Source organism: Xiphophorus hellerii, chromosome 20 (genome assembly GCF_003331165.1).
Source record: "Xiphophorus hellerii strain 12219 chromosome 20, Xiphophorus_hellerii-4.1, whole genome shotgun sequence".
NCBI classification, from domain to species: domain Eukaryota; kingdom Metazoa; phylum Chordata; class Actinopteri; order Cyprinodontiformes; family Poeciliidae; genus Xiphophorus; species Xiphophorus hellerii.
Window position 1 is genome coordinate 24,847,313 of NC_045691.1, and position 22,220 is coordinate 24,869,532.

The 22,220-nt window shown below is 39.6% G+C and overlaps 1 protein-coding gene across 1 annotated transcript; it reads right to left on the bottom strand.

Annotated features, from left to right (window-relative positions):
* Window positions 1-312: 312 nt before the first annotated feature.
* kiaa1328 (KIAA1328 ortholog) lies at window positions 313-22,167 on the bottom strand. Its single transcript, XM_032549717.1, has 11 exons — window positions 22,068-22,167; window positions 20,423-20,694; window positions 20,196-20,287; window positions 19,948-20,063; window positions 12,556-12,680; window positions 10,436-10,824; window positions 8,800-9,018; window positions 8,507-8,581; window positions 8,299-8,390; window positions 7,961-8,072; window positions 313-924 (listed from the first exon to the last, which is right to left on the bottom strand). The coding sequence occupies exons 1-11, from the start codon at window positions 22,120-22,122 to the stop codon at window positions 699-701; spliced, it is 1,773 nt and encodes a 590-aa protein (XP_032405608.1). The 5' UTR covers window positions 22,123-22,167; the 3' UTR covers window positions 313-698.
* Window positions 22,168-22,220: the final 53 nt, after the last annotated feature.

The following is a 22,220-nucleotide window of genomic DNA, read 5'->3' on the forward strand; positions in this document are numbered from 1 at the left end:
ATGCGTGGGTTCTCTCCGGGCACTCCGGCTTCCTCCCACAGTCCAAAAACATGACTGTCAGGTAAATTGGTCTCTCCAAATTCTCCCTAGGTGTGAGTGGGTGTGTGTCCTGTATGTCTCTGTGTTGCCCTGCGACAGACTGGCGACCTGTCCAGGTTGAACCCCGCCTCTCGTCCGAAACGTTAGCTGGAGGTAGGCACCGGCACCTCCCGACCCCACTAGGGACCAGGGGGTACAGAAAATGGATGGATGGAAGGATGGACTTCACATATACACACAGAGCTCCTCGGTAATGAAACAGAAGGAACGGTGTTGGTTGCAAATAGGAGCAACTGGCTCATATTTCCAGGGATTTACTGAGGCTGCAGATTTATGCATAATACATGGAGTCAGATTCAGAATGGACAATTGTGAGTCATGAGATTCAGTTTGCATTTACATTACCAAGGTCTTCAGAAGCAATAAATGCAGCTCAGTGTTAAAAAAAAATTCCTGGGGAAAAACATAATTCACCTCACAAACAGAGGAAATTCAGAATAAATATACATTTATTTGCATATAAAAGGGAAAAAAACAAACAACCACAGTAGCCAATAAGAACACGATCGACAGAAATCAAATTCATCCTAATTTCCGAAAGAATTGAAGACAATAAAAAGGCGTCATGGTGAACATCAAGTGACTCGCTTTACTTTTTGTTAGCAGATGAAAAAGATATCTTCCAGTATCTGGCTTTCTTCGCGGTCCTGAACGCTGTGAGAGTAGTTCCCACCTGGAGTAATCAGGCTCATTCCTCCAGGTTTGGGGCCGGCGAGGGTTGAACTGCGTTGTGCCGTCTTGGGTCTTCGAGCAGCAGGCTTGTACTGCTTCGGGGCAGAGACGGGACTGAAGACGTCCAAAATCTCACTCAAGGAATGATCCAACCTGAAAGAAAGCAACACTTTTTATTTCTTGTTTTGTTTAAGCCTTATCTTTCTTTTTTGTTTTTGTTTGATTATGTGTCTGACATTAGTTTGCTTTGCAGGATATATTTTAGCAGAGCGGGTTCCAGCACAAATTCAAAACTTTTCCAGACTGAAATTTCTAAGTAAAAACCCAAGAGTTCGTAATGGCTGGACGGACAGAGTAAACAAAAATCAACACAAAGGATCAAAATAGGACAAGCTAAAATCTACTTTCAGGGAAAAATTTGTCATTCACCTTTCACTTGTTAGCACAGAGAGTCTGAAAGCAAAACACTTTTGAGTATTAACAAAAATTTGTTCGAAATGCCTGTGGAACGCTAACAAGCAGAGTTAACAAGTCCAAACCCACTGGGGCGTCCCTGCAGAGAAAGAAAGAAGAAAGAAAAATCTGATTTTTGCAGGTGTGCGAGAATAAGCGGGAGAGGATGTGGCGCTTTTCTCCCCCGGAATAGAAATGAGGGAGTGTGCAGCGAAATAAATAAACCAAAACGGGGGAGATTAAGCTAATAGAGATTCAATCCCGCAGTCTGGCTGGCTTGATAAATTATTCAGTGTATACACAGCCGAACGACGGCCATTCCAGATACAAAACATGAATTCTTTAAAGCACGCTCCACTGATCTTGCCAACATAATTCTCTGCTCGTTTAAAGCGGCATTGATTTGCATCGCGCGCCGCTCTCCACACACAGCTCTCCCAGGTTAAGGCGATCTTCACTTGTTGATATGCATGCGGGTGGCCGGCGGACAGACGCAGCTTCCAATCAGGGAGCTTATTGGTGTTCCTCTGCACGTAGCTTTGGACCTTGATATGTCATGTTTTAAAGCTAAATCGAAAGCAACGCACATCAGTAGCTGAACAGCTTTAAAAAGGGCAACAAAAAAAAAAAGACTACATTTAGGTTTGGATTAATTTATGCATGTACAGTTCGAGAGAGCAAGAAAGCAAAGGAGCTGAAGAGTGATGGTTGATGGGGATAAAAAAAAAAAATGCTGAAGCTAATTGAAGTAAATCTGTCCTCCTTATTTTGGTCTGCTCCCTGTCAACCAGCAAGGGAAAAAATAGGAAGACAGAGAGCGGGAGAGAGTGTGGCTAATGTGTGTCTGCTTCTATAGGAGGGACTGCAAATGAGCACTGCTGTTTCGGATAGAAAGCGGGGCAGAGAGGGAATGTGTGTGTGCATGTGTGTGTGGACAGGGGGTAGGGAAGGAGGAACTTTGGACGGGATGCCTCACTCGAAATGTGAGAATTTGCATTTTTATTTGTTGATTTATTTAATGGACGGGGCTCTCAAACAGCCATCCATCAACAAGCGACATGTCTGTAATGAATAATGCATCACTTACCGGCGGTCACAATCTATAACAAGCGAGAGGTTGGGGGTGTGGGGGGTGGGGGGTGGCTGTAGGAGGGGGTTATGGGGTGACGTACAGTTTGGGTGAGAGCGAGGGAACAGACATGGGTGGGGTGGCAGCAGCAGAGACGAGCGAAGGCACAGAGATTGCATGAAGACTTAAGAGAGAAAAGCAAGTGATTTTTTTTGTTTGTTTTTGTAGAGCAGCTTTTCTTTCTTGAGCAGAGTTTTTAATGCAGAAGTTTTGCAAAAGTCAAAAGCTGCCAGAGATTTTCTTTCCCCCGTAAATAGAGTTCAGGAAAGTCTGCTTTGCTTCTGAATGGACAGCGGTTAAAGAAACAAGCTTCTGGCATTGCTGGGGGAAAAAAAAAAAAAAAAAAAACGCCTTTGGACCTGGAACAGTGGGTCATGCCGAGGGCATCCAAGAACAGCGGATGGTTGATACTTAAGTGCTTCCATCTTCACAGCAAGTCAATACAGTAAGAACATCTCATGAAAAAGAAAGTGGACTCTAGTATTTCACTTTTGTGGAAAAAACAAAAAAATCCCATACGCAGTACTTTACCAAAGTATTCATACCCCTTGAATTTCTTAATTTTTTTTTTTCAGCTACGAACTTGAACATGTTTTATTGGGATTTTGATTGATAGACCAGCATTAAGAAGAATGTAATTGTAACGTGGAGAAAAAACAGCACATAGTTTTCAGTTTTCAGTGATTTTTTTTGCAGATGGAATTTGAAAATCCAACCAAAATCTAAAATAATCTTTGGGGAAACTCGACATTGAGCATTTTCATCTGAACTTTTTCTACTGTTTCAGAAAACTGAAAGAGGAGGATTTGATATACCAACAACTGCTCAGACATGGGAACAAAACATTGTTTAATGGTTGGGATGATTAATTCGTTCGTTTTCGACAAACATTTAATCTGACCGGGCTTCTTATGAAAATGAAACAGCTGTATTTCACTTTTTAAAAATAGGTTTTCCTCAGTCAGTCTGTAAACTGCTGAAGATAAACAAATACTATACTTTTCAGACCTTTAATCTGAAAAGTCGTGCATCATTTACCTTCCTCCTCACACTTCTGCGCTTCTTTTTGTTGGTCTATCATATAATATCCAAAGAAATACATACAACTTTAAGACAATGCTGAAAACACACAACACTATATACGTCATTACTGTCTGCCACAAATTATTGAGGCTTTTCTTAGAACTTGCACTTCCTACTTGGCTTGTCTCTTTCCTTAAAGACAGCCGTCTCGCCCCGGTGCCTCTTTTCATTTGCAGTCCAAACAGTAAGATAAAAAATAAAAAAAATCCCATTATGACAATTTCCAAACCAATCAATAGCGGGCGGGCAACGGCAGGATAGATGGAGATGACATGGGCAGGGTGTGCTGGAACTGTCTCATTACTAACTAGCACAGGATTCATGAAGGGATTAAGGAGGTCACTTAATGTTAACACCTGCTCTGGATTTGCAATTCGCACATCAAGATTGTAATGGTCGAGATTAAATGTCCATAAGGGAGCTGTTGCTGTCCAGCTGGGCAGAGAAGAGAAATCTTTACCAGAGATAAAACTTCACTTCTTACAGTTTCGTTGGTTTATTTATTTGTACTTTTTTTTTTTTTTTGTCTTTGTGGCATGTAGGATCTGATTATTTATAACAATGTTTTTATTGGAAGACAAATTATAGCAGATTAATTAAATACAGACTCAAAAACATTTGTTCTGTAAAGGACAAATCATAATTGTTTTCTATTATACATAAGAAAGACAGAAAGAAACAGAAAGACATAAAGGAATAAAGATAGAAAAGTAAATAAAGACAGAAAGAGAGGAAGAAAAGAAAAAGAAAACAAGGAATAAAAAGAAACAATGAAAGAAAAAACAAAGACAGAAACAAAGAAAAAAGAAAGAAACAAAAAAGAAATTAAGTAGATTATCTTTTTAAAAAACAACAACAAACAAACAAACAGCAGCTATAAAAACGGGTTCAATCAAATCCGGGTATTATTAATCAATTGATTACAACTAACAAAACCCATCTTAGAGGCAAAATTCCTCATTATAGTTTGTGTAAAAAACAGTTTGCAGCTAACAGTGTAGTTATTTTAATGGGCTTTGGAGGTGAAAATGGATGCTAATAAGATCCGATACCCTCGGTCCCCTGTTGGAATTAATGGCCCGCTGCCAGAGCTCCCAGCTTAAACTTGGACCACGCACTGCTTTGATTAAGAGTTAATCGTTGCAAGTAGTAAACTTTCAGCCGTTTTAAAGAACTGTCTTTTAAAACAGCGAGTCTCGACTATCCTGCACGTATTGCATTAAAAAGTTGATATTTTTACGAAAGACAGCAGAAATGTAAAAAAAGATCTAAATATAAAGTGAAAGACCCGCTCCAGACAAGCTAAAGCTTTAGCCGCTAACAGTGGACCAACACAAACACAAACACAAACTGTGGGTTAACATCAGGATGTCCATCAGGTTTATGTGAGTCAGTGAAGACGGTGAACTTGTTAGCTGTATGTCTGGCCGAGGTGCTTGGTGTTTATCTGCTCCAGTGGTTGCTCAGTCCTCGTCTCCCCCCAGAACGAGCTGCTGTGATGTCGGCCTCGTCCCACAGTTTCCCCGCGCGCCGTGGACGTCATTTTTGAAATGCTTCACAGCGTCTCGTATTTTGTCATTTACAGGTCTGCGGCGACCAACGAGTCCTCCCACTGTGTAACGAATGTGCACAAGTCCATGCAGTGGGATGTTTTGCACTGGGATTAATTACCATTTAGTGACTCGGACTAAAGCCCGACGCTCTCCACCTCTTATGTCTTTCTCGCCGTTTCCATTGTCCTCCATCCGGACCTAATCTGGCAATTCCTCGCTCCCCATTTTTCATGTTTTCCAATGCGCTAACCCTCAAACACACTTTTAACATCTTTTCCTAACACTTGCTGTCTTGGTCTCATTACTGTGGCAGGAAGAGAGAGAGGGAGGGAGGCAGGAAGGGAGGGCACCGTGTGCATCCAAGTCTGTTCAATTACACCTGATGCAGGATCCCTGCTAGGCCGACTAATGGAACGCAGCATGTCTCCTGACAGGCTGGCCACTGCACCAAGCTAGCCCTGTAAAAAGCTTCATTTAGCTTCTTACAGCTCGAGAACGCAGCCTGACGAAGGAAAATCATCATTTAGCTACCAGTTCTGCAACAACTGCAGGCCAAAGAAAAGCTGGAAGATTTAAAGTTTCTATTTGTATTCCTTATGTGTTGTTAAGCTGTAGATTTTTTTTTTCCTTTGAAGAACAAGGGGTAAAAAAAACCAGCCAAAACAAAAAAAACACACTAACCGCCTTGAGGAATCACAAACAACTCATAAAATATAACTAATTATCTCCCCAGTGTTTTTTCCTCTCTCCTTTCCACACCTTTATCTACATGAGTGGCTTCAAGTTTCTGATCTGAGGTTATTCGCCTAACAAACCGACCCAAAGCTTCTTTTTGTATTAATTGCCTCTCGCAATTCTGATTTTTAGATTCTACGTCTCTTCGAGTGAACAAAAGGACGCCGAGCGGCCATTTAAATTAGAGGTTGACCAAAAAACTGTGTTTTTAAGGCCAAAATTTTAAGGGTTTGGCAGCAGATGGTTGATATCATACCGATATATTTAACCTACCCATCTGTTGATATTTTTTGTTTTGTTTGTTTTATCTAAGATCCAGACTTTTGTCAGTGGTGGGAGTGTATTAAACATCTATGCACCAGTGGACTGAAATGTAGCCGCTTCTTTCGGTGGAGACATTTCCGAACTCAGTGCTCAATAAGCAACAGCTAATTGAAGGCTTGCAATTAATCGAGCCACGGATAGAGATCGATGTCTCACTGACTGCCCACTGGGATCCGCCTGCAGCTATTTGATTGACAGGAGGCTGTGGCTTTAAATGTTTCCACTCAGCCACAGGAACACACTGCTGCTCAAAGGTGCACCTAATCTTTTACTGGCAGGCAGAGATGCGATGAGCAAGTGGCTGGTCAAACACTCGAAAACACGATCTTTTTCCAGCCAGTCCAAATAATATACCACACAGCATACAGTACACCCTACAGTGAAGAAGTTGATCCTGAGGAAGAAGGCTCAAATTTCGACACTTTCAGTGTAACTGAGGTCTTCCAGATGAATACAGAAGGATCATGCAAGATCTAAAAGGCGATTTAAAAGGAAACTGCGCGTGTCTGTGGTTTATTTAGGCTCAGAGAAAGAACGAGAGTTTCAGCAGATAACAGGAAGTCTGAATGAACTATGTCAAAATCGGTCTGGTTTATATTTCTTGCTCTTACGACGTCTTTTCACCATTGAATATGTTGGATTTGAAAAAAGTTTGCCAGAATTTTGAAAAACTTTAATGCAGTTACATTCTCTTTCAAGACTACTGATTTCTAACGCTAGCCATGCTAACTGAGCTTTTCCTACAGGATGCTAAAGCCTGTTAAGATGACTAAATTCAGCAGAACTGGGGTCACGTGGAAACTATAGATTGTTTTGGGTCCTTTTGTTTCCATTTTTCAACAGACTGGAATTTGTTGATGGACTCCAAACAAACGTTGCGTTCTGGAGTGATCACATGGAGTATTTCTAACCACCTCCTCTGTTAACAGCACTTGGCATGAAAAGCCACGGTTGACTCTAGTGAATCACAAAGAGCATGTCTGTCAAATATCTAACTTAAAACTAATTTAATTTACTGCTGAAATAGAACCACTTTGAGAGTAAAACCGGACATTTGGATCGAAGGAGAAGGATTATCCAATCAAAACAGTTTGAGGTTGCTCAAGGCAGAAGTACAAGAAAAAACTGTGATGAAACAGTTTGTATATTGTCTTATATTGAAGTTGTTAAGAGAAATCAGAATTGGCTACAACTGGTGGCGGCAAAGCGTTAAAATGACCAAGAATGGGAAATTATGCACAGACTTCTGATCTGTGCGTCTCTAATGGTTAATATCCATCTGTCAGCTATCCAAAACGCATCCTGCCTCCCGTTACTATAACCCTTTGCACCTCTCCTTTATTTTTGTTTGGAAAAGTTCAACTAAAAAGGGTTTGAGAAAAGTGCTCAGCAATGACAGAGATTTTATCAGCACTCAAGAAATGAAATTGATGGGGCGTGCCGTGGTGGCGTAGTGGTTAGTGCGACCCGTATTTGGAGGCCTTGAGTCCTCGATGCGGCCGTCGCGGGTTCGACTCCCGGACCTGACGACATTTGCCGCATGTCTTCCCCCCTCTCTTCCCCCCTCTCCTTCCCCGTTTCCTGTCAGCCTACTATCATATAAGGGACACTAGAGCCCACAAAAGACCCCCTGGAGGGGTAAAAAAGAAATGAAAATGAAACATTTACCAGCTTTTTATATACATATTGTTGTTGAAGTGCGCTATATTTCAGCGCCGTTTAATGAACTGATTATTTGTCAAACAAAACTAAGGACAACTATGGAAGAATTTTTACAAAACATGCTAAAATTATTTTACTACTTTTCAACAATTTGTGGGTTCAGGAATTATGGTAGAAAGAAAAACCCAAAGATTGTAAACAGAAGACGGAAGATAAAAGTCTAAATAATATTACGTTAACACTTGCTCACCTGTTTTCAGGGATGTTTTGGATTACAGAAACCGAGGTAGGGAGACTTTGAGTTGAAGGGGTTTTTGCTGGAGATGTGGCCATGTCCCTTCGAGACCTTTGTAAAGGATTTTCTGTGAAGAAAAAACACCTCTGTTGTAAAAGAAATAAAAAATAATAGCAAGTCAAGAAACAAAGAGTATATGGTACTTAACATATAGTCTTTTTTTCTAATCAAAAGAATACGGTTTTATAAGCAAACTGAGTAACAAAAATAAATCAATGGAATCCAGCTCCTTACACTCTGCATTAGGGTTAGAAATGAAGTGGATCTCTTTTTATGTGCGCTGACAGGCTTACCCTTTCCACTGGCAGAAGGAGCAGGAACAGCCTGGGAGGTCTTCTCGTGCAAATTCTGTTCTGCAGAATGAGTTTCCACATTCCCAGACGACCTGCAGATCAGAAGGTAGTTCTTTTTTTTTTCAATAGTTCTACAGGATTCTATGGGTGTGAATTACTTATTTGATAGCTAGGTTTAGTGTCTGACAAAAACTATTATTTGACTTACCTGGAGGGAAAATCTCGGTGGGAAGGACCCTCTGACTCTGACCCAGCATTCTTTGAGCTGCTGAACTGAGCTGGACTGGTTTGTTTGATCCAAGTCAAAATGAGGGAGAACAAAATTAGAAAAGCAGGTCTGCAATGACTGACACTTGAAACGTCGTACGAAGGACGCACAGCGACTGATTGGGTGTGTGTTAATTCACATACTAAAAGTAAACGCTTATCAACTTCAGCCTGTAAACGTTTCTCAGCGGCGTCGCAGCATTTGGCCATGTTTCTTTGGCTTGTGTGTTCTACCTGCTGTGAAGAAGTCGTGACTGTCGAAGCTGCTCTGTCTGTCTGCTAAGTCGCTCCTCCTGCTCAGCCAGCCGTGCCTGCAGCTTCTCCCTCTCCAACTCCAACTGCATCTTCTGCAGCAGCAGCTGGTGCCGCTTCTCCTCCCAGTCCTCATGACCCAGCAGGGGCCTGGTCAGGGCTTCCTTTGCTTCTGCAGTAATTATATTCCTACTTGGCAGCCTATATGGAAATACATACAATACATGATCTACATGTTTCCAGTTTGGTTGTGTATCAAAATGAGAGAAAAACAATTATTCATACCAGCCTAAGCTTTTCACTATTTTGTTAGATTACAACAACAAACTATGTTTTTTGTAGTTTAAGATGTAATGTGATAGACCGACAAAGTAGCACATGACTGTCAAGTGGAAGGAAATGATAGCAAGTCTTTTGCAGTAATTTTCAAGCCATTTTGTTCATCTAGCGACTGAAATGTTTGCCTACTTGTCTTTGTACAACTTCAGAAGCTCAGTCAGACGGAACAGAGAAAATCCATAAGGCTCAATTTTTAAGTCTAGTCAAAGAATCACAATCAGATTCCTGTCTGGTCTTTTACTGGGCCATACCATCAGGCATAACTTTATCTTATTGCAAACTGTCTTATACAAGTTACCTGCAGGTTTCAACAAGTCAAATTTAAGACTTTTAAAGACCTTTTTAATGCCACCTTGAGTAAAATTTAAGACAAAAAACTGTAGATATAGGGGATGGTTGGGAGGACTTGCTGCATTACAATCAAGGACAGCAAAAACTGTAAACCCAACTTTGTGCTTCTCACACTGCAAACGGCTCTCTACAGTCTTAATCCTCATAGTGACAAACTTAAAAAGTTTTTTGGCAAAAACAAACATCGTCCAGCCAACTGCTGATCAAATTTGTACTTACCTGTGATAAAGTCAAAAAAGCTAACTAGCTAGATATATTAGATATAAGAGGTATCCTTAACCACTTCAAGTTCATCCATCCATCCATTTTCTAACACCCTTGTCCCTAGTGGGGTCGGGAGGTGCTGGTTCCTATCTCCAGCTAACGTTCCGGGCGAGAGGCGGGGTTCACCCTGGACAGGTCGCCAGTCTGTCGCAGGACAAACAACCATGAACACACACACTCACACCTCAAGTCACAGAGGTGTGAGTGTGTTTTCATGCGACTGCAACTTTTGCCTGACAGAAAAGTTCTGCAAGACAACAAAACTACTTTAAATAGTCCTACCATGATCAAATTTAATGTGATTACTGTATTTAAGGCCAACTTAATTTTTTAATGAATTTAAGACATTTTAGACCTTAATTTTAGATACACAAATTTAATACTTTTTAATCATCTGCAGACACATTGTTAGCGTGTTGTAGCTTTCTTTTAACAATTACTTTTTCTGTTATTTTTTTAAGGCTGAAAACAAATGCATGCCACACTTTTCGGATTTATCAAGCATACGTTTTTCTTCCACTTCAAAATGATACACTACATTCCTAATAAACTACTAAAATCCTAATTAAACACTAAAGTCTGTGATTCTAGCTTCACGTATAGATGCAGTATAGGGGAGCATTAATAATTTTTTCAAGAGTCTGTACATCAACACTAACATTACCTTTGATGCTCCCTCGCAGTAAAGGAGTCATAATGACAGTTCGCTAGACAGCAGCTGCTTTCACTTCTCCCGTGCTGTGTACCACAGCCAGTGTCATGACAACTGCCTTGGCAGCGCTCACATGTGTAGCATATGCGTGGCTGCCTGCAGTCTCTTTTTTGACTCTTGTGCCGTTTGGTTGCCCCGTCGTTTGGACTGAACTCTCTGTCACAGGAAAGAGAGGCAGGGTTCCTAAGCGTCTCTGCAGCACCTCTTCTTACATTAGGGCTCCTATAAAGCGAAGCCTGCTGCACTTCGGCGGCAGCAAGGCCGATGTAAGAGCCGTCAGAGAATGAGCCATTAGCTCTGCTTGTAGAGGGCCTGCTGGGGGTTTCCTCAGAACCAAGCACCTGCACAGAAACCAAAAGAACAATTAGTTCTGTTAAGCCCATTTAGAAAGCCTCTGAGAGTTTAATGAAGTGCTTCAGCCAAAACAGACTGCTCTATAAAAGTTTAATTTACAGCTGGGTAACAAAACGCAAATTCTCCTATACAACATTAGGACTTTCCAAACTAACAAAAGCTATTGCTGTCTGCTGCCACAAAAAGTTTCAAGCCGCTGCTAGAGCACAGATGTGAACTGCAGTGTTTGGACACACCGTGTGCAGAGGCTGATGCTTCCAAAAAGAGATGCTGTGGTCTGTCTGGGTCATTATAGCACCACAAATCTTTCAGAACTGTAAAATCTAACAGACTAAGAGGAATACTTGGCATTTCCATCAAGATCCAGGAAATCATGAGCTAAACACAGGGAAGAATGCCCCATCTAGTATTCTAATGGGGGAAGAGACTGAGTAATTTGCTGAGGGTCAGAGAGCAAGCAAACACTTATTATTCAGAGCCGCTGAGGGACAACGAGGTTGACAAAGTCACTATTACTCACAGAAGCCTACACCTGAGCTGCATCTTTGCCTCTACAAAGTCACCTTGAGAGAGAAACGAACTAGATATGGTTAGGTCAAATACTCTGAATTTACTTTCCATCTACTTTCCTGAACCCTTTTGTTTGACTCCATTTTAAAATGTCACAGCTTAAGAGCAGACGATATGAGAAATTTGCAAGGACTAAAGAATAGACAACTTCGGAATATGACCTCACATGCACAAAGCTGCGGCATTGCTCTGCTAAAAATCAAAGCGATTTAAATATAATCAACAAAAAAGGCATTAAGAATTTAGACTAATGTGTTCAGAGATATGATTATATAGGTTGTATTCATAAAATAAAATAATGAAGTAATACTTCACTACAAGTGTGGATAATTGAAAAAAGAAATGGCTACAATGCCTCCATATGTATAAGCCGCTTACAATCTCATTTTCTTGTTAGAGAAGTAGTACATTTTTTTTATGATTGTAATGATTGTAGAAAAGAAATCTCCAGATTTTAGAGAATTGGCAGCTGTTCAAATACAACTAGGTCATTTCGTTCAGTTAGTATTCTTCAAACAAACAACTTTGACTCACTGTCACATTTATCATGACAAATCTGTGCCTGAGAACATGACGGAGGTCAAAGGAGGACGCTCTCTGAACGTTGTCACAGCTAGAGGAAACCATTATACATCACAGAGTCAAAACAAGTCAAGCTGGGCATTTTCCACAACAGTCCATATTTTAAAAACATCAATATTATCCAGCAGACTCCTAAAGACGGCCATTGGGCAGCAATCCCTCTGTGTGCTGCTGGGACGGTATACAGCTCCAATCAGCTGTAACTTGCTTAACAATGAGTCCCAATCAGCGAGAGTCCCTGAGCAAATAGCTCCAATGTATCTTCGGTGCTGGGGAATCGCGCACTCTTTCGGAGACTGCATGTGTGGCAAACCAGATCTGAACTGAAATATTTCCACCACCTCTCTAAAGACACAGAAGGAGAACTTTGAGTCAGCGTGAGTCAACTTTGAGTCAAAAGAATTTTGCAACTGGATGCCCTGGTTTCAAACCAGCATCAGTCATAAAAAGACCTTTGCAAAGTGACCTTCAATCCCAGCCTTCAGTTTTACACGGTTCGTTCAGAACCAACTATAGTGACACTATGTACATAAACAACAATGCCATCCTTGCACACCATCCCTTACCTTATTGAGAGTTGCTGGGTGAGTGAGGTGAGCAATGGACTGGTTCAGTTTGGCCTGCTGCTCAGAAAGGTACTGCTGGTAGAGGCCAAGCAGCTCCTGACACTCTTTGTATTGTAGCTGTAGGCCTGGAGGACCAAAGGTTAAGTAGCCAACAACAGAGACTTGACTTGAACAGGTGAACCTTTCATATCCCTTACCCAACATCCACAATGTTGGGTAACATGATGATGTTAATTAAACCAAAAGACACACATATAAAGTAAAATGGTTGCACATTTCTGTAACAAGATTATTATAACCTTATAAATTTTGCTCTTACACTTTACTTTTCATCTGAATGTACACAGTGCCTTTAAAACGTGTTCACAGAGACTAAGTTTGAGCTATTTTGATCAGGTGACCAAAAGTTTCAGTCAGATTGGATGAAAACTTTTACCACAGATTCCCAATTGGACTTAGGCCTGCACTTCACTTCACAATTATGCCCTATTAATGTACAAAATATAAAATCCCAAAGAAACACATTGAAGTTTGTGCAACGTAATTAAATAGGAAAACATCCATGGGGTATAATCCATTTTGTAAGGAGCTGTAAAGTTTGAAATAATTTATCATGGTCCCATTTTTCTGCCTAAGAAACCTGGGTATTTTTTTTTAGCTTCATTGCATTCTTGGCTCTGTACCTGCAAACTGCAAACTGAATTTAAATCCTCACTGTACCACAAAAGGTGGAGAGAGCTTCAACTCTCAAAAAAAAAAAATGGAGGGAAGAGTTCAGCAAAATCAAAGTTGTTGTTGTGGCATGTAGCTTTTTCGCCATCTGGGCTGAGCCAAGCTGTGTCGAGCTGAGCCGGGCTGTGCCACGCCAGGCTATTTGCCAGACAGAGAGCTGGCAGCCAGAGGAAAACTAATCTGGAACGGGAGTACTGCTGTGCCTCAGGAGTCCACTAATGACAGTGGCAGCACCACACCAACACCGACACATACAAAGATAATGAGCACGAGAATGGGGAGACTGCACACAGACACATCCACACACGTGCAATAATCAACTCTGACGTTCTAGGACACAAACACACGTACACAAAAGAACCTCATGACACTAGAGTGCAAATTCCCCACATACACAGTAAACAGCCCACACATAAACACAACAATAAAGCAGGTTGTGCACAAAGCAAGAAGCACACACACGCACCCCCCCCCCGCACATCCACACACACAAACTATCCCCAGGCTGACCATAAAGTGTATTCCTCCAGGTCATATCTTTTTATGATGGTGGCCATGCTCTCCTATCTGATGAGTTTTTCTCACCATCCATTTGCACAAAAAAAAAATGCTTCCGTTTAAAGAGAAAATCAAAGTTCAGAGTAGAGTCTTATTGAAGAAATAGTTGGCGGAACACTGAATAAGAAAACACTTTCCTTGTTAGACGACTTCAATCAGGCCGTGGAAATGAAACGGAGGAGGGAGGGAGAAGAGAGGAGAGGAGAGAGAGGATGACTTTGAATTGAGAACCAGACACCAGGCAAATGCAATGTAGCGACTTCCATAAACACTGAGAAAATGTGAGAGAACACTTTGATTAAACCCTCAGCCTCACCCAGGCTCCCGGATGCCTGCGCTGATCTCCATGAAAGCAGCGCTATATGGAAAACCTAAGGACATCACAAGGGCATCACATCAAGCAAACCTGCACTGGGAGGTCTGTTTATGCAGCGCGGAGATTGAACATGCCTCCTCGGCTATGGATTACCTCAATCCAAGGTAGAATATGAAATATGAAACATATAAATAAACCAAATTCATTTCGTTGTACCTATGCAAATACTGCTTCTATACTTTCTCTGTCTTAAAACCACTCAGTAAAGCATACTTGATTGCAGCACCGATGTCATTACGCTAAACATACTTTCCCTCCCCAGGGCCTTGGACCTCAGCCAGTGGGAGCACTTTGCAAACTCCCAGTTTACATCCCAACTACAAAGTGCCGACAATAACACACACACACACACCCCCACCCTCCCCTTCCAAAAATATTCCAAAGCGAGGTGTTGGAGTGAAGAGGCTTCAGATGGAGCCTGTCAAAATGATTCACTTCCCTGTCAGGCAGAGCCTCAAATGAAATAATGAAATCCATTTCAAGGTGGAACAAATTTGCACAGAAGGAAGGGGAAGTGGGGGTATTTTAAAACCCGCTTTAGTACTCTGTGTCAAACAGATTGAGCCTGAGCAGGGATGCAAAAAGGGAGCGGGGGACAGAGAGCTTGATGCATGATGGCTGTTGAGTACATCAAAAGTGTGTGGGGAAGAAAATGACAGGAAAGTAATAGCAGTTGACAGTTTACATAATCGTCTCAATAGTACTGATTCTGAAGAATTTAATTCAGAAAGATGTGAAAATGCGTCTGGATTCAACCACGAGAAAAAAAAAAAAAGAAAACTAACAAGACCACCTTTAGACAGACATGTTTATGATTTATAGATGACAACTGGATGGAGTCAGAAGTTTGGACTCACCTAGATCAAGTGGTATCTCACTGAAAGTTTAGGAAAGCCAACAGTAGGTGCAGCTTTATGGCTATTAAATATATTTTGGCACCCACAAAAAAAAATGAAGTACAGAAAGCAAAATTATCAAAAACATTTGCTAAGTTTTAGTACATCGTGCAACACAGACAAATTAAACTCTCCATAGTTCCAGTTCAGTTATCACTCTAACTTTATGGTGATGATGGACCCAGTGTTTCTTCCACCTTATACTCCTACAATGACAATGTTTACATTCTTGAATAGGAGAAGGTGTTATCAATATTTGCTTTTTACTGGAGGTGAATAGTAGGAGCCATCGAGCCATTCATAAAATGTCCTTAAGGGGTTACGAGAAGAAATGCAGCAACCAGAATTTTGTGGCTGATATCCTGAAACTTGTGCTGCCAATAGCAGTAAATAGAAAGAACTATAACCTAAGACGATATAAGGACACCATTGAAAATATTTTTCAGCCTTCCTGCAGTGAACGGTCATTATTTATTTATAGTATGAGCAGAGGCTACATCACACTTTATGTGAGAGAGCAGTCGCCCCAAAATGAGGCTTTACTACTTTAAAACAAAAACAAAATTATTCAAAAGTTCACATTTCAAACTATCTTAGGCAAGAAACACGCCTAACATGGCTACCATTACTTAAACAGCTGTCTCCTTATGCATGCCCTGGATAACGTGGGCCCTTTACTCTAATATTTCCAAATCCAGAATGTTTCATGACAAAGGCCGAAAGCTCAAAAGCATAAACTAATTTTACTGTACTTCATTCAGTGTTCCTGTTGTCTGCTTTAAGTCTCATTCTCTATTGCGTTCTCTTATCCAGGAATAAACCAGAAAAACATATCCATGAGCTTTAAAAATATATATATATTTATTCCTTTTAAATAACTTCTTGCATATTTGCTCGTCTCCAGACCTTGTTTAAAACATCCAACTGATACTGAAAATAGCTAACCTTGAGTCTTTACCCTACACATAAAAGCAGTTGTTGTTTGCACGACTTGGTAGCCTGTACTAATGGCAAATTCACTGATTGGGGAAAAATATATATATATATATATATATATATATATATATATATATATATATATATATATATATATATTTGAATCGATAAGCTGTCAGAAACAATCAAACTAAAATAAGCAGTCTGAGAACAAGCCAATTTTTTCTTTGTCTTCTGTGATCATCACAATGCTTACAACTCTCATATGTGCTTTGAATTGTTAGTCATTATGAATCAGGACAAACAGAGCCTGTCTGACAGACTAAACAGACAACAGCAACACAGTATTAAAGTTGAGTTCTAGTTGTAACCTTTCAAAAATTATTAAGAGTCTCGGCTTGATGAAAGATTGTCCTGTAGTAATATTTTAATTACTACTCTTCCCGACTTTAAGTTAAAAAATCTTGCAGTCTTCTTAATTCAACTTGAGCTTTAGTCTCAAATGACTAGAGATCTGTGTGTTTTATTCATTTTTTTCCCCCCAAAATATCTGTGCAGGCAGGTTTTGCAACTGCTTAGCACACAGAGAAAACACTTGTTTCTACATGAAGGATGAAAACAAGGAACTAAACTATATCGGCATGATTGACCTCCTCAACATTTCTTCTCTTTTAATCCTATTTAGTACAAATGTTTTGTTTTTTTTATTCATAATACTTTAGCAACCTAACAAGCTACATACATTGGGCAAAGTAGATACAAACTAAAATGACGAAGTATTTTTTTTTAAATGCTCAAAATGTTCTTTTATTGCAAATGCCAAACAGCGTGTCTACAAGCTACAATGGAAAGCTATGACATTATTGTGATAAAAGTAAGGTAAGTCAAATGTTTGTATTGCTCATTACAAAAACGATTTTTAATTAAAGTTGGGTTTTATCCATCAATCCATTTTAATTATTGTAAATTCAAACTCAACCAGAATTGAATTATGCCAGTAAGCTCTAATGGAGCCTTTTATAAGAAAACAAGTTTCCTTCCAGATTGTTTCCTCTCACTACATAGCAGCAATAAAACCAGACGTCTACGCTGGTTTAGAAATCCCAAATGATTTCCACCTAGGCCAACACGCCTTTAAGTACAAAACACTTACTTCCTATCGCTACCACAGATTGGCTTCTGTATGCCAGTCAGTTGCAAATGTCAGCCGAATATCCCTAATATCAAGGGTACTTTTCTAACTTATCCTGGGTGGCTGGGGGCTAACGTATAGTCCCACATCCTTTATACCTCAGACAACCCTGAGTCTTGGTTAGATAAGATAAGCTGAGGCGTAATGGAATTAGACTTGACAAGACCCTCACTCAGTGTGCTTGCCTTTGGTGTCTCCTTAACCTTTCGAAAAAGTGCGTGAACCTTCTTCCTAAGAAGGGCCTTCCTGACTTTTGCACACACTTTAAAGACTATGTTATCCCCCCCCACATACCCCAAGGTGCTAGGATTCAAACACTTCCTCCTCTTAAATACCTTTTAATGAAGTTTAGAAGTTTGCTGTAAATGCCAAGTCTCCAAGCTAAAGTGACTTTAATAGAGTTGTGCTTTCCCAATTTTCTCCGCTGCTGTTGCAAATTGTGCAAATTACCAGCTGGGTCAAATAAACTTCATATTCTGCTGCCTTCTTAATGTAAAACAGACTGATGGAAATGCTCAGGTGGTACCTGAGTGGGAACATGAATGAGCAGAGTTCAGACACACTTCTTGTTGTAAAATTGACTGGAAAAAGACTGCATATTACCTAGTTTGTAATTATTTCATTTAATTAAATCAAGATGATGTGATATATTCTGCTGCTTATGATCTCTCAACCTGTGGATTCTTACAGACATCCATATTAGAAATGAGGCTCATTTGTCAGACTGAAGTGGCTTTTGAGAATATCAACCTTTAAGTAGGCATTTAAGAAAGTTTTTGCTAAACCCACATTTCTGCAATAAATGTTTTTATATTGCTATGGTGTAGTATTTAAATAATACATGTATTTTTATTAGCTGTAAGCAGAAAAACCACCGTACTTAATAGAAATAAAGACTTGAAAACATCGGTCTGTATATAATGTGTTTCACTTAGTGAACTGAGTTACTAAAATGCATTAACTTTATTCTAATTTATTGAACATGACTGTAATCTTTTAAAAACCATTTTCATTTTAAAAGGTTTGAGGTTTTTCAGGTGAGTGAAAAATATTCCGTATTCAACAAGCACACACAATCAGAGACAACAAACACAGTGAAAAACAAACAACATGGTCCTCTGAGTTAATATCAAACCTCACGTAAGATAATTTAGACGGCAAAGACCACCGGCTCCAACCACGAAATTGATTCTGAGCACAACAGTGGATAAGCTGCGAGCAATTGAAAAAGGACAACTGCAGCAAGCATCAAATAATCTAAATGCATCTATTTCTTTGCTTTTTGTGTCAGACTGATGGGTCTAGCCCAAGGCCTTGAGGTATCCTTACTTAAGACAACACTGCCCCCTGCAGACTGCTTTGTGAAACATTAATAAAATAGTATTTATTAAAGCGCATTGATATTAGTAAACATAGTCATTTTGTTTGGAACAGTGTTGATACCTTATTAATACTATCAATAACATAAAAGCATTGTTGATATGATTTTGTATTAAAGCCAACAGAACTAGTGTGTTTGGTAGTTCATTTTTTGTTCTTTGCATGTAAAAAATGACAACACTTATTTGCCTAATTGAAAAAACTAAGACTTTCTATCCTCTATACATTCTTCAACATAGTAAATATGCTAGTTTATGAGACATCCATTTGGATAACCTAGTGTGCTTTCTTATTTCCATACATCACCACTTAAAGTCGTTCAGAGATGTTTGACTTAATATTACTAATATATCTAATAGTCGTAACATGTCAAAACATTACAAAAGACCTGCAAACTTTCATAAATCAAATCTCCAAAGAGCTAAACCTAACTTTTATCAGTTGAATTATAGCTGTAGTTGGGGGTTTTTTACAATATAAAAGTGCATCTCACTAAATCAGAATCATGGGAAATTGCATTTATTTTTAATTCGTCATACACAAATTGACATATAAGTGTTTGTTTCCATTCATTTTAACGATTATGGCATCAGTTAATGAAAACCTACATTGAAGGTCCCAGTGTCTGGAGAAAGAAAGGACAAAATCCAAGATGCTTGAGATCCAGTTTGAAATTTGTACAGTCAATGACGGATTGGGAAGCCCTGTCATCTGCTGGTGTTGGTTGATTATGATTCATCTCATTCAAAGTAAGTGCAGCAGTCTATCAGGAAACTCTGGACCACTTCTTGTTTCCCTCTGCAGACAAAGTTTACGAGTGGACTTGGACTTGTCTCCTGTCCACTCTGCCAAATACTGCATTAATGGTCCAATGCGACATTCAAATTTTCTAAAACTGAGTATTAAAAGTTCCTTAGCTGTAGCCATAATCATCAAAATGGACAGAAACAAATGCTTATATACGGGTTTAACTTTTTAAAATTGAATTACTAAAATAATTTAGCTTTTCAATAACATGTTTCACTGTTTGTTCAATTATTACTTTAACTTTTAGAGGTATTTTTTTTAAAAAGCCCATCTAGGGACAAGTGCTGCGAATTAGCTGTTGCTATTGCACTATGACGTAAACATGGGACTGCTGTTTTGTTCAGTTTGTCTATATCGCTGTATGTCTGTCCCTACCAAATAAACCAATTAAATTAAATTAAATAATCTAATTTACTGAGAAGCACCTGAAGGACTTATACAACACAATAATTACCCCATTACATATAAATAGCAACTCTTTACAACATTTTCTGCCAGTGAGTTTAAAAGGATACTCTCTCTCTCCTTCGCTATCATCAGGTTCTGCTGCTCTAGATCCTGAATCTTGCGTTCAAAGTTTCCCTGTTCATTTTTCAGACGCTGCACAGACTCTTCTTTCTCCTCACTTACTCTGTAAACCAGCAAGGCTCATTGTTAGAGAATAAGGAAAGGACAGACTGTCTACAAGTAATCTATGACACCAAAATAACTTTAATTACTAACAACATTTCAAAGACGCTCTTTACCATATGATTTCACATACCTGGCTAGCTCTTCAATGAGGTTTGCAATTCTCCTTTTGTCTTCAAAACACAGGTCCTTTAAAGAGATGTCGCCCTTTGCTCTGCTGCTCACCTACGTAAATAACAATTAAGAGGTACACAGAGTTAGCAACGAATAGTTGAAGTGAAAATCTGCCAGCCTTAAATGCTGAACTCCTTCATCTATGAGGAGAGAAGAAAAAGCACCGTGTACCGGAAACTGATTTACCTGTGGCAAAGGAAGATGAGTACCACTGGGCTGAGAGGTGTGCATAGTTGGCACAGAATCCCTTTGATCTGCTGATGCTTCCTCTGTAGTATAACTCTCAGAGTAATCACTTTGATAGTGGCCTTGTTTTCTCCCCGTCGCCTTTAGTGAAGCTTGATTTTTGCCACTAGCAGCATGCTTCACTCGGATCTTGGTGTCTTTTTGTCTGGACGAATAGATCCTATCTGGGCCCAGACCTGCAGGTGTCTGACTTTTCAGTCCTCCATCAACTCCTAAGACAGTTAACAGAAAGAAACAGCAAGCAAATGCAGGAGCCTTTATACAGGATTCACACATCTAGGTGTTGTACTTTGGTCAAGAACTGATAAAAATATTCGTTCCAAATATTATTTGGAAATAATAATGTCATGCGAATCTTAATAAATAACATGGATAACCCAGTGGATGGATCATACACCAAGCATACTTCAGGCTCTTCCACGATTTCCTTTTTGCCACCTTAATAGCCCTGACCTGTCAAAACATGACCTGCACTAGAGCCCTGAAAGTCTGCTGTGGTATCTGGTACCAGGCAGTTTCATAAAGTCATGGAAATTTTGAAGTGCATTCACCAGAAACCTGACTCAGAGTTCTGGGGAATTTGGGATTCAAGTCTAGACATCAGATTCATTGTGATCCTGCTGCTGTATTTTGGACCGCTGCTAGCAGAAATGGCTGAATATCTCATTTTAAGATATGACTGACAATATTGTGCAACTTTCACCTCATTTCTCGGCCCCCTTTGTTAGATGTTGAGCACTTTTTTCAGCGTGAAGGTGCAATTTGCATTTTGACTAGCATTTATAATTGGGGGAGGAAGGGTTAATGCTATCAAAATATGATAAACATGAGTAAAAATACCAATTTCAATGTGTTTTTACACATATTCAAAATAAAAATAAATGCTTTTACTGAAAACAGGAGACCACTAATTGTAAATTGATACTTAATATCCATATTGACCATTACAAATATATTGTCAATAGACTAACATTATTCTATTAATATATTGTTTCTGAAAAATGCCTGTTAAATTTAGGGTTTTCAAGTCATTGTGCAAAATCTTATGCTTTGGGGATTTGCTTTATAGTGTAACAAGATTAGAAAATTAATTGGTTAATTAGTTAAAACTATCTACTCAAGTCGGAAGAGTTTAACGGTGTAACAGAGATAGCAGTTCAGTTGAGCTAAGCAACATTTCAAAACTCCCGACATTGAATGAAGTTAAATCTTGGGATCATTCAAACATATATAAACTAGTATATCAATAAATTAGCCCTGTTTCTACTGCTAGTGTTATTCAGTGTTATTCATACTGAAATAACATTAGGAACTGTTAAGACTCGCCGCAGGCTACCGTGTGATTACGGAGTTCACAGTACTGTAATTCCTGATACTAAAATAAATTTAAACAACTTAAACTTCAAGTAGTCCGCTAACATTTTTGTCCTACTTCCTTTCATTGAGACAGCAACTTTCCTGTTAGCTGCTCACACAAAAAGAAAGCACAAAAGCAGGACCACTTCAAACCCCCACCTATTTCCAAAACTCGTACGGACGTAAGGTACTCTGTGAAGCGTAAAAAGTCAAATAAAAGTAGATATACCGAAATTCTTCCAAAATATCCCCGAGTTTCCACTTCTCTTTGCAGCCGCCGCCATATTGAAACAACCGCCACCACTCCCAGAGAGCCAAGCGTTGCTAAGGAATGGTAGCCCCGCCCTTATTTTTCAACTAAGAATCTCATAGGGCGAAATGC

Excerpts from the sequence above, each read along its gene's own strand:
- kiaa1328 (XM_032549717.1), bottom strand. The coding sequence starts at position 22,122 with ATGGCGGCGGCTGCAAAGAGAAGTGGAAACTCGGGGATATTTTGGAAG. Across the intron at positions 9,019-10,435 it reads ACTGCGAGGGAGCATCAAAG|GCTGCCAAGTAGGAATATAA; the intron begins GTAATGTTAGTG and ends ATTTCCATATAG. Across the intron at positions 8,073-8,298 it reads TCCTTCTGCCAGTGGAAAGG|AAAATCCTTTACAAAGGTCT; the intron begins GTAAGCCTGTCA and ends TTTTCTTCACAG.